Below are 13,231 nucleotides of genomic sequence, written 5' to 3'. Positions count from 1 at the left end.
TGGCAGGAGAGCTCTAGGGGACCTGCTGTACCACCAGGTCCAATCCTTTGTCCCACTTTGTTATATCCCCTAATTCTTCTCTCTCCCAAACTGCTACCTGGCTATACCAGACATGGAGCCCATTGCAAGTCTCAGCGTCTTTATCTCTTTCTTGTCTCTGGATTATCCATGTTCCCTGCTGGCCAGCCCTGTTTCATTCCCATTCTTGCCAGTCACCCCCACCTTGCTGGCCTGGTGTGCTGGCTATTGTGCCACACTCAATGGACAATGTTAATTCTGATTCTGTGCTTTATAGGCACAGGTCTTTGGAAAGCTGGCACATGGAGATGCTCCCATTTACTTTCACATTTCCACCACTGGCATTTCCAGCTTTACCCACGCAATCCTTACTGTAGTGCCTCTGGCTTTTCCTGTTCACACCAGGTTTGGCATCACCGGGCTCCTGCACGTGGCCATGGCGCCAGCTCTGCACACTGTTGTACAGCCCAAGGGTGCGGCGCTTGGCCTTGCGCAGGATGTGGCAGACGTACTGGAAGATCTCCTCATAGCAGTCTCCTGGCTCCATGTAGCTGGCAACGGTGCTGGAGGAGAGGTACCGAGCCCTTTGCTCCTGCATCAGCTGGTGCTCCCGCTGCTTAGTCTCCGAGAACTGCGTGGCAATGACCACCAGGCACAGGTTGATCATGAAGAAGGAGCCCACCTAGCAGCAAAGAAGAAGTAAGGACCAATGTCAGCATGAAGAAGAACATGTGGGAGCAGGAATGTAAGAAGAGAGAGGAGGGGAAAGTGACTGTGGAGTGGGAATCAGTCTGCATATGCAGAAGAGGTTTCAGAGAAAGCCAGGAGTGCATGAGCCTGTTTTTGAGAGCTCACTCAACAAAATTTCCATGGAGAATTTAATGCTATGCATTGAAATTCAGGAAATAGGTCCAACTTTTGGTAGGTTTTAGGACCCTTAGCCCAAAGGGTTTACATAGTTACATACAAAGGGTTAGATGAAAACTGGACCTTTTTTTTTTTTTCTTCCCCTGCTCTTTCTGTTTAATAGAAGGTAGGAGAAAGAGAACCAGTTTGGTTGATTTCTCCCCTACTTATTAATTTACCACTGGAAAAATCATGCACTGCAATTTATAGTCTTCACCTCTTGGAAGAAATGTCAGAATTTTCAGATCATTTTAATGACATACCAGTATACTTGGGGCATATTATTGATTTCAATCATTTGCACCTTAAGTCTCCATATAGAGAGATGGGACTTTCCTGAAATGAGTGAGCTTTTGAAATCAAGAAGGATTTTACAAAGTCAAACAACTTTTAGAAGGATACGTAGTCATCTGGTAAAGCCATGCTTCCTTGTTTATTTTCTATTCTTCTGATACAAGACATATCACATTAGCTCGTCTTTAACTTGTCCTCTGACCTACATAGGCTTCTCATTTCAAACAAAAAAACTGTAAAAAACACACTCCCAATTTCTTAGAAAGAGTAAACAAAATGCCCAAGTTCTCCCTCTTCTCCATAAGAAGCTGAAATGTCTACCAGGCTTAATTTACAACTTGCATGTTCCGTTTAGACCTCAGTTTTCCTATTTATAAAATGGAGCAAGGAATTCTTTGTGCTGAGAGTTCTGGAGGCAAAATAAACTCACTCTGCATTACATATCATGAAATTAGAGATTAATTTCCACTAGGAGATAGATAGATAGATAGATAGATAGATAGATAGATAGATAGATAGATAGATAGAGGATAAATCCTGGGCTTCAATATGATGAGAATTTCATACATTAAAGGCCTGGTAACTACATTCAAAATAATTTTTAAAAGCTATGTCACCTTGATTGGTACCTACTCCCTGCAGATCTGTGTCAACAGGGCATTGATAAAATGCAGAGCCTAAACTCTGAACAAGGACTACGCATCTGCAGTGCTCTGAAACAGACTCTGTGGGGCAGCCTATGGGAGGAGATGAAGCACCAGATCAAGATTTCTGCTTCCCCTGGACCTGGGAGCATCCCTGCTAAGGGGCATCCTGGCACCAGTTTCTCCTATATGAACCCATGCAGGACCCAGTCTCACTTCACTGTCTCTCTTTTGCAAGCAAACATTCTGACAGAGAGCAGGATTCAGTCCTGCCCTTGTGTTCCCATGTCTCCTCTCCTGTAAAGCCTTTCCAGCAAAGGGGACAGAGCAGGCAAAGATGGTGATAACCTGACCTCAGTGCTTATGAATGGAAAAAGGGTTTATTTCAGCAAGTACCTCAGAGCTTGTTTTATCTATCCAAGCAGCCTTTCCCTCAGTTCATAGCCCTTACTGCCCCCCTGACCAGCTTGCCTTTCTGGGTGACCCTTTCTCTTGGACACAGGTGCCCTTTGTCCAAAGGGGAGGTGTCCCTGCTAACATCTCAATAATCCTTTGAAGCAGATTCAACCAGATTCAATATAAGGACAATAAAGTATCTCAAAATAAAGGGCTTCCCCCCCTCCCCCATCCTCCTCTCAGCACCCTTCAAAGCTGTTCTAATTCTGTTTCCCCTCATCATGGAACCCTCCTCTCTCCTTCCCCCATATTTCAGCCTATTTTCCCTTCAGCTTCTGCATGCAGCCTTGAAAATTAAAATAATGCCTCATTCTGATTCCTTTGCCTTCACCCAACATTTTCCCTAGTCTGTGATGTCTTGCATGTTTTGTTTTAACTGATGAGCATATTACTGGGGATCCAAATTCTTCTCTGATCCACTCCCCTCAGCAGCATGATACTCACCCTGGCTTTCCCTTTTGGTTATGTCCCCCAGCTGGCACTGAGTGAGACAGGGCAGGGAAATGAACACCAGCTGCATGAGCATTTCTGGAACACTACTTGTGACACCGCCCTGTACTTTGCAACTTCCCACAACTCCCAGAAAACACGCAATGAGGGCTTGCAACATCTTCTCTCTAGGCCACAAGAGGAAGAGCTGAGGGCTGAGATGCCCACACCAGGACTGCATTGTTGGCCTGGGGTTGAATCTGGAGCAGGGTTCAGGTTCACACCACTGAGCCCTGTCCTCACAGGCACCATTTGCTGCCATCTCCCACTAGGTGAACAAAAAGTGGGGGAGTGAGAGTACTGGATATGGCAATTTCTCCCCAGTCCTTATCCTTTTAGCTAGGAATATCAAATACAAAGCAAATTAACTTGGTTAATCTTTAAAACCACAGGCAAATCCATAAACTCTCAGGCTCTGCTGAGCTTGCCACTGCCTCCCAGCTAGGAGAAGGAGAGGAAGGGTCCCAGAAGGCTTCTAATTGAGTGATTCATGTCAGCTGGCTGAGCAGAGAGACAGAAAGTGTCAGACATGGAGTCAAAGCATTTGAAAGAAGCAGATGGACACCCTTGATTCTGTGTCCCAACACAGCCCTGAGACTGAGCTGTGCTTTGATAAAGCAGATCCTGGCCTCATTCAGCCAAAGGTTCAATCCCTATCTCTGCAATATCTAACAAAATCTGACTAGTGCTGCAGATCCTGATTAGTCAATTACTTTCACTGCTTATGCCTGGATAACCAGTTTATCCACAAGTGTAAGCACAGAGCGCTTCAAGAAGCCTCTGAGTGCTGCAATGCAGATGTCAGTCTCAGAGATCAGAAGAGCTTGCTCTAGTCCAGGAACCATGGCAGTGGCTGAGTAGCTGGGGAGGTGTCAAAGAGACAGCTGGACCTCAAGCAGGAAAACCCAAGTGAAACACTGACCCAAGAACAGGGAGCAGTCCTTCCTTCCTATCATATCCATGTTCTCTGCTCAAGGGGGAAGCATTTTAAAATCTGCTGAACATAAAAGGCTTTTCCCAGGTTGTTCTACAAGGCCACTCAAGAGTGCCACGGTCAGTCAGCACCCTTCCCCTCAGAGAAGCACATCTATGCAGGATTTCTAACTGTGCTGGGAGTATATCCAGGTTGTGGAGCCTTCTTCCTGCCATGTGAGCAGTAGCAGATAATGGCCTTATGTAGGTGTTTGCAGATACCATTGTAGGAAAGAAGTCATGGTTGAAAGCACAGAACTAGAGAGAAGCTGCAGAGATCCAGCCCCTGAAGAGTAAGTCTGCGCCAAGGCTAGAATGTGTGTGGAAAAGCAAAGAGTCAGGGCTTAAAATATGACTGTCAGAACAATCCTGCTTAGAAAGCCAGACCTTCCAACCATGGAGAAGGAGGGAAGGATAAAGCTTGGAAGGACCGTACTTCAGGAGACTTAAAGAGGGATCATCATTTCTATATGAAGATTCAGACAGAAAATGCAGCCAAATGATAGCAAGTTTGCACTGTGATGTTGCTATGTGCTGCAAAAGATGCAACACATGCCAAGAAGCTAAATACTTCCTTGGCTTAACTCCACCAAAGATAAAGAAAGTATTCCACCTAGCACATAACTCCTTTGTTCTCAGCAGTCCCCCAAGTAACCTGAGATTCATGTTCTCCTGTGTTTGACAGAAATAAACCTATATGGCTTCTGCAAATGAGGAGGGAGTGTCTAGAAATGTCAATGACGCTCTGCAGTAATGTCTCAGGTGGAGTGTTTAATTGAGGGGTTTCAGTGCCTTCAAATTCAGAGACAAAGTTTGCATCACTGTGAATCCACATGATGTGAACCAGCACTAGAAGGATACTTAGGAACCAAAATTACACTGATAGAATTTATGTAGTTTGAAATGTGGGGGGAAGGGCAGTTTCTGGAACTGGCCTACAAAAGACCAGACTTGTGTGCCCCGGTGGTTAAACACTGAACCTGCACAGTCCTTCCTGGCTCTGGGAGAGACTAGGACTGTGGGACAAGGAGTAAAGTCTGTCTAAAGTCTAACTGCATATTCTACAAATTGGGGTATCCTGACCAGGCTGCTCAAAGTCAAAATGCAGGTGGGTCCTAAATATCTATTGCATTGTGGGGTATATGAACAAAATCCATGGGAAATTATTATTTTCTGAACTCACAAAAAGCAGTGGATGTTCAGTTCACCCTTGAGAACAGAGCATGTGGAAACTTCTCCCCGCATCACCCCATGCTGTTCAATCATATCTCTGTATTGTCTCTTTGGCACTCTCCAGCATCAAAGTAAAAGCAACATTCCTTAAGGTACATTCCACCTCTGCTGTCCAGGTTCATGCTTCAGCCCACAGGGAGTACTTCATATTTCTGTTTTTCTCTCCTTGTCTTTCCCTTGTGGGAATAGAAGGCCATAAGGCAGAGTGAAATCAAGGATATAGTAAGATTTTTGTAAGTTGTCTGAACTGAATTGGCCAATAGGTTTTGGGGTTTTTTTGGGCCACCCTCTGTATGTACAGGTGGCAGAATTTCTCAGAGAAATGGATAAAAGTCTGCTTTATCTCAAGTCATTGCATGCCAACTTGAATTTAAACTAGATCCTGTACTAGGTCAGTCTGTTAGTGTTACTGGGTGACTGTGTCTAGAGATCCTATTTCTTGGAGGGCATAGCCCCATAGGATAAGTGCTGGATGAAGATCAGAGTCCTGGCCAGGTCCATTCATCAGCCCATCCAAATGAATGTAGGTCTTGGAAATACACACTGAGGCACTTAACTAAATTGCATCTACCACATACAGATTTTATATTTCCCATAATTCATCCTATGTCTTTCTATTTCAGTCTTGACGTTGGTCCCCCAGGTAAGCAATGTGCAAGAGCCTTCATGAAAGCAAAATCCTTCCTGTTTAGAAACGGGATATTCCCTCCAAGAACAGGCACTTATGCAAGGGAAGCCTGAGGAATGGGGAGGCAATGCCACCATCTTTCTCAGCTTTCATCCCAGGTGCTGATAATGAATATCCTTGCAGAAAACCAACCTTCAAACTTCATTGTATAAATCCACAGGGCATATAAACCGCTTATTACATTCTCATTGCTGTCACACTTCTCTCTTTACATTCTACCATCCACAAGGGATCTCACACAGCCAGTTTATTTTGGAGTGCTGACACTTTTGGAGCAGTAGCTCCTTTTTATTCATGGTGAGGAAGTAATTCAGTGTGACAGACCCTGAATCTAACAAAATGTGAGTCTGAGACTGAACCTGATGAATCCAGGTGCTGCCAAAAGCTCCTCACTCAACATGGCTCACAAATTACTCAAGAACTTAAAATGTATAGAGACCAAGTAGAAGGGCAGAGAAGGAATTGGCTTTTAAGCCAGTTGGTTTGGGAAATTTACTTTGCAAGAAGATCTTGTAGTGAGAATATTATTGTACACTGGGCACGTATAACTTTAAAAATCAATCTTAAGTATATTTTTGAGTGAAAGCTAGTAACTTGGCTGACTATATATGTAATCATGCCTCGGACTCTTGGTGAAAATCAACTAGCTGGATTTCTGAGATTCTTGGAAGTTTGCTTCCCCAGTGTCTATGTTGATCTAAAACCTGTTTTTTGTCGGCTCTTATCTTGCATTGCTGATATTCATCAAACCTTATACTTACGATTATCAACAAGATAAAGTAGATAAAATTGTAGAAGGAATGGGCATCCATCACATAGTACATGATCTCCACCCACCCTTCCAGTGTGATCACCTGCAAAGACAAACAAGAGAAAGGAGGGGTATTCCAGAGTTCACCCCTCAGTGTAACAAGCAGATGCTGGCAGGATGGTTGCAACCCAAGAAAGATGAGAAACAATAATTCATTTCAACGAAGACAAATTTCCATTTTGGGAAATCACCATGGTATTGCTTGGTGACACTGGCATACTGTCAAAGCCTGTGAGATCATTCTAGTCCACAGCAGGAATATTTCATTAAAATAGTTCATTTCCCTGGATCACAGCAGGGGAAAACCCGCAGCAGGTTGCTGTGCCCCTTGGACTGGACACCACGTACAGCCGAAGGAAAAGAAAAAAGGCACGGATTTTTAGCTCCCATCTGCAATGTGTCCTGGGAATTTAAAAAAAAAAAAAAAAAAAAAAAAAAAAAAAAAAAAAAAAAAAAAAAAGATTCTTTTACAATGGTTGTCTGGACTAGAGGGGAAACTGGTACAAGTCAGCCTGAAGAGTGGAGCTTATTGCAGCAAGTGCATTTGTGTTTATGCTGTATCCCTTAACAGGGGAGTTACCAGGTCCTTTTTTTTGAATCTCTGTCACATCCTGCAGAAAGTACCACTGGAGCCCAGACGGACTGAGTTTGAAAAACAGAAAAATAAGCTTGAGCCTTGTAAGGAGGCTAACTCAGACTTACCTGAAATATCACAATCCAGGCATACCCAATGTTGTCAAAGTTGATGGCACCCTTGTGTGGGTTGGCATTGCCAGTGCGGCACACATTGTAGTACTGGTTCCAGTTCACACACATGCCACTGATATTGAACTCTTGCCGGACTGAACTGTAATAATAATAATCGTCTTTGTCCAAACAACACTCATGGCCTCGCTCCTTCAGTGGGGGTATTTCGTGACAGCCCATAATTCCATTGTCTCCTGACAGCGAGCAGATAAAGGGCATCTCATCGTCTTCCTCTGGTTGGTAATAAGGGGGCAGGACAATGTCACCTTGTCTGCAAAAGAACCCACAGTCAAATTTCCTGTGACAAAGAGTTTCCTATCTATGAGTGATACTGGTGGAGCTGGGAGCCCCCATTCTGACATATGGCCTGCATTGGGTAGGGGATTTCCAGGTTTGTTGCCTCAGGAGTAGCAGAGGAATGATAGGGCTCCTGAAAACCAGCAAATTTCTAGGGTGAGCCCCCAGATTTCAGAGCTTTTCCTGCCATCAGGTCACCCCAAGTCAAATTACGCAATCTGCTTACATGGAGATGAAAAAAAAGTTGGATTGCAGAGATCTGAAGTCTGATCACTCTCCCCATTAACATAAAGCTAAATCAGATACAATGGCATTAAGGAAGTTCATCAGGCTTTACTGTAATATGTTCATATATGTAACTGCTGATGGACATGTTTTATAACATTTGGCAGTAAACCTTCTGTACTTCTAAAAAAATCCAGTTCATGCATAATTAACATTGCACAGATAAGCCTTAAAATTCAGAAATGGAAAGATAAAATTGACTTAACCTTAACTTTGACTCCTCCTTGACAGCTGGCATTATGGGTGCAATGTTTTTTGACAAGTTCATGTCTTTTTTCCAAATAATGCAAGCACCTTCCAAATGCATGAAAAATTAAAATCATCTATGCTTGCCTAGCTGGAGATGAGCTAATATCAGAAAAGTCAAAGGTGGAGATAAAAAAAAAGGATTAAACTTTATCTGATGTATTCCTTGCAGTGCTACAATGCACAACTTTCACATTGTGCAAATGCAGACTTTTTCACTAAGTGTCACTGGAAGAGGGCAGGTGTTAATGAAAAAGAAAAAGACAGTCTCTGATTGTTAACTAAGCAGGACTAAACTACAAAGGTATGTTGTTCCTCATCATTGGTGCATGGGCACCTTCCAAACTGATTACTCCAGTAACAGTCAGCCAAGTATTTTCTGATATCTGTCATTGTGAAGGCTGTGGCCCCAGTTCACTTCCCAGTTACATCAACACCGCATGGATGTAATTACACTCATTAAAGAAGTGCTACTCCTGATTTACCGAAAGGACAATCATCCTAAACATAAGTTTTTCCCCAAGGAATAAATCAACACAGGAAATGGCTGCTTTAAGCAGCTTCTACTCTGCAACTCCACTGCTGTTCTACACACTGTATTTTCACACTTTTTTTTTCCAATTTGAGATGCTCTAAAGCTTCAGAACTGTTTAATCAGTTTAAGCTGATCTACAGCTCTAGGTTTTCTTTAAGCAGTCTACGCTGATAGCATGCCTGGGATTAGCACACAGTTTTAAGAGAACATTTTAAAGCCTGAGAACTACTAAAGCCAGAAAGGAGGAGCTGTGCCCTGAAACTGGGTAATCGGAGAATTCATAGCATGCAGGAGCTTTTGCACCCCACTGCCTGTGGGAAGAGTAAAGCTGTGCTCGGCAGACTTGCCTCCAAATCCCCAAATTAACCTCAGATACCTGTAATTGACCCTTGTGCGGCTTCAGGCTCTCTTTGCCAGAGCTGTTCCCATGTTTCTCCATGAGTTTTTTGCCCCATACAAACATTCATTCTTTGCTTTCAGATGCTCTCACTTCTACTAACCCAGCTGTGGGACACCTCTCCCACCAGCCCTCTGTCCCTTTCCCATGGCACTTCCGCACGCAATTCTACTCCTGAAGTTTTCTAGTAATTTCTCAGTGTCCCTCCAAAAGTGATGCACTACTGTCAAAACAGCGACCCCAGCTCCATTTTGGAGGTGCCAAAGATATTCCAGGATGCATCAGGCATCACTATGGCTTTCTGTAAGACTCCAGTGAGCTTGTTTTCTGAAGAGGGAGCAGATTCAAGAGAAAGACAGTATGTTTCAGAGTTTCAGTTCTTTCTGGGTGTAGGAACACCATCCTGTATTACTGGGCATGGCTGGAGGGGGCAGCCATGTTACTTTGTGCCTTGATCAAATCCAAATGACCCCAGACACCTGCTGTGAAGACAGAAGAAAACAGCTGTCTTTGCCCACCCTCCCTTCCCACTGCAAGGTGTGACCAACACCCACACACTGTCACTCCAGGCTTGGAGTAAGTGATACACAGACAACCTGGCAGAAGACAAGAGCAGGCAGAAGGAAAGAGAAACATCCACAGAAGAAAGGAAGGAGATGTTGACTCCCAGTCACTCACACTGTGAAGTTCTCCTCCATGAAGCAGCGGTTGCGGAGCAGCCCAGCCCACAGCTGCACCCCAATGATGCCAAAGATGAAGAAGACAAAGAAGCAGAGAAGAAGGACGTTCCCCAGCATGGGCAAGGTGTCCAGGAGCAGGTTCACAAGGATGCGCATACCTGCAGGAGGAGAAGAGAACCAGAAGGAGCAAGTGTGGGACACAGGGATAGAGAAAGCAAGAGAGGAAGGGAAGGAGAAGAAAAGGAAAGAAGTTTACAAGATCAGCATAAAAAAAGAAAAAAGCCCCATGAAAATAAAAGCAGAGTGTCAGAAATTAACTACTGTCCAAATCAGGCCAGATTTATGGTTATTGCCCTTTCTTGTCCTAACCTCTACTGACAGGCAGCCAGCAGAGCTGCTGTGATGCTGTGATCTCTTAACCCTAGGCCTCCATCTGCAGCAGAGAAAAAAAGATAATGAAACTTTTGGTGCCATCAGCTATCTGACTGACATCCCTCCCTCCCCTTTCCCTGCAGAAGGAGAATGGAGTGACAACTGTCCCAAAGGGGCATGTCAGCTCCACAGCCCCATTATCAAATGGCTCGAACTGAAAGTCATCCCAGTACAGCAACAGCATCCTGCAGCCTGTGGGACCTGCATGGACAGACCAAGGCCAGCCTGCCAGTGGGGTAAACCTTTCCAAAACATATAAACTGGCATAGATAATTGGATTTTCTTCAGTTGCAGTATAATCAAGAGACAGTAATGAAAACCACAATTTTGTCCCCTGGCTAGTCTTCATGCCCCAATGGGGCTGGAGCACACAAGGAGCAGGCACAGCCCAAAATGCTTCCAGCACAGAATCTCTACCCAGTGCAAATGTTTCAAAAAAAAATTTATTTTTTACTCTCTAATTGCCTGATAAATTATTCCTGTGGTTTTATTTTCCCCTTGACTCTTTTGCTCACAGCCATGAGTAAGGGCAAACACAGTCTTGTTTCTCCATGGAGCTAATGGGTTTTCGTTTGCTCTCCAGAGACGGTGAAAGTCTAGAAATTCTTCTGAGCATCACAGTACTGCCTTTATCCCTGTGCACACCTCGTGAAGTTGTGTCTACTTGTCTCCATGGAGGTCCCTCCCCCAGGTACCCAGAGTGTTCCTTCACTGAAGATGTTCCATGTAGGGCAGTAAATAATTAGCTAATTAGGTATTTATAACCAATTCATTACTTGAGATGGCAGTGGAAGGGGAAAGAGGCGGGGAAGATGAGATTAGGATTCTCTGTCAGCCCTTTGAGGCACAAGATGATCCCCCTTGTGTACCCAGCACCAAGTAATTACCACATGATACTCTACATTATGCTCCATGTCTATTCCCCGGACTACTCGGCCCACAGAGAGGGGAGGGAAGTGGCACCTGTGGAGGGGCAGACAGGCATGGAATTCACAAATATTGAAGGAAGAGGGATAAGTGTGCCTGCTGTGGAACAGCAGACTGGTTTAGATTAGTAGAGAAAGCTTTGGAGACAGAGCAGGGTGGTATTTACACATATGCGATGTGTAGGAAGGAAAAGATGCTTATTGGTGCCTACATAGGATCATGAAGGATGAGGAATGATGGCACTAGCTCTAAGACCAGGCTGTGGAGCAGTTGTTAAGTCCTGCTGCCTGACTGTCCAGCTGTGACACCAGTTACCACGTAAGGCAGCTTCTAGACAAGTACATAAGTAACTAGGCAGTGCAGGGACACGGCTTCAGCCACTTGCTGAGTCACTGAAACCTCTCTGACCTCCCAGCACACCATGTCCAACAGAACAGCCACTATGACCTGCTGGGCCCTGGAGAAAAAATATGGACAGCACTAAGTTTTCAAGACCATGCGCCCTCACTGTAGTACTGCATGTTCCCAGCATTGTTGTTGTGTCACAGAACGAGCTCGGTAGTTCTCATAAACTCTCCTAGTTAGTACATTAGGGAGAGCCAAGTGAGACAGGAAACTGTGCCACTAATGCTGCAAGAGGGAATGATGTTTTTCAGATCAATTGATGCTAGCTCCATTTCAGAGCTGGGTAATGGGAGAGATGAGGCTGCCCTTATGCTGAAAAGCAGAACAGACAAAATGGACATTCCCATCAGAATTTTACAAACAGCATGCTTGTTGGTTCAGAATTTGCAAAAATTGATTTTGTCTATGTTCCAACAGAAAGCAAGTGTGCAAAACTCATCTGCTTTTTTCTTGGAAACATCCTGCCTGCCCATACGTTCTCCATCCTGACTCTCAGAGGGATTACTGATGGTACAAGATTACCTCCACAGCTCCAAGACCATAGCTATTGCCCTCATGTTAGGCCCTTTGCAGTACATGGGGCCATGACCCAAGAACTGGCAGGTGGCCCTACCACCTGGCATCTTTTCCACATCACAAAGAATTTCAGCATTAACAGGTTCTAAAGCCAAATGAAATCCTTTTTATTTTTTAATTTCACAGTTAGACAGATTCATCTTTCTCTTCCCATTGATGTTGACTTTGTAATGCGGACGTTCAGAGCTGCAATGGCTAGCTCTGTCCCAAACACGCATTAATTGGTACAACTCCGGTACCTTCTTGCTGTGTGAGCCCTGGCCCTCAGGTAGGAACGTGGCTTCAGTGTGGAAGAAAGGCAGACTCTCACATCGGTGACAAGACGGGTTGATTGCTGCCAGCTGGCCATGTGAAAAGTGACCTCTCTAGGCTTTCCTTCAGCTTAAGTACCGGGGGTGTGGAAAGGGGCAGGGATTAACCCAGGACCAATACCAGGTGGGGTGGAAGTTACTAAGACAAAAAGACAATACACAGGGCATCTGATACATGATACAGGGCGGAGAAGTCATAGGCTCTGCCAATCACCCCAGCCCCCCACCAGAGTCTGGGCAGGGTTGCAGAGAGATGGACAGGACCCACAACTAGGGAAAAACCAAAGGGGTTAGAACAGGGGGTAATCTGGAACAAACCATTCTACATAAAATTGCAAATTAATAATTTCACACCGCAACAACTTTGGAAATGAGACTAGCTCTTCAAAAGCAGTAATGCTGAATCTACACCCATCCAAATGTTCAAACATCAGTTGCAATTGCAGGAGAAAGAGGGAGAAAAGTTGAATGGCTGAAGCACAACAGGTTATGATTTACCTTAGAAGCTGGTGGCCAAAATAATGAGGTCTCTAAAGCAACTGCCCAACAGTGGACATGGGAAGTGCAGTTTTGGGAGTATTCTGGTTTTGGCGAACTGGGATGCCTCCCTTTTCCAAAAGGCCCTTGCTGGATAAGCTGCCATCCACAGCAACACCTGTGCATCTTGAATGACAAATTCTGAAAGGTGCTTCAAAAGCCAGTTCTTCATCAAAATCCTGCTGTTGCCTCCTTCCCACCTTCTGCTTCTACCTGCTGCTCAGCCACTTTTCTCTTGTTCTGCCTACAACTCCTCTCTGCCTCTGTGCTACTCCTCAGCTTATGTGCTCACTTTTCCTGGCCTCCCTCCCCACTGCTGCCTTTCCCCACATCCCCATTTGTCCT

The 13,231-nt window shown here is 44.7% G+C and overlaps 1 protein-coding gene across 5 annotated transcripts in view; it reads right to left on the bottom strand.

The window, feature by feature from the left end:
* CACNA1I (calcium voltage-gated channel subunit alpha1 I) overlaps window positions 1–13,231 on the bottom strand; it is an 88,566-nt gene that overhangs the window by 43,242 nt on the left and 32,093 nt on the right. For all 5 annotated transcript variants that reach the window (XM_066184158.1, XM_066184160.1, XM_066184159.1 and 2 more), the window contains exons 4-7: window positions 9,697–9,856; window positions 7,214–7,529; window positions 6,462–6,554; window positions 391–700 (exon numbers count right to left, since the gene is read on the bottom strand). In XM_066184158.1, the coding sequence (XP_066040255.1) occupies window positions 391–700; window positions 6,462–6,554; window positions 7,214–7,529; window positions 9,697–9,856 (879 nt within the window). The remainder of the gene's footprint in view (window positions 1–390; window positions 701–6,461; window positions 6,555–7,213; window positions 7,530–9,696; window positions 9,857–13,231) is intronic.

The sequence above is a fragment of the Chamaea fasciata genome, unplaced genomic scaffold, assembly GCF_029207755.1.
Source record: "Chamaea fasciata isolate MVZ Bird 193981 ecotype frontalis unplaced genomic scaffold, bChaFas1.0.hap1 SCAF_5, whole genome shotgun sequence".
In the NCBI taxonomy this organism is placed as follows: Eukaryota; Metazoa; Chordata; class Aves; order Passeriformes; family Sylviidae; genus Chamaea; species Chamaea fasciata.
This window is presented reverse-complemented; position numbering and strand designations above follow the sequence as displayed.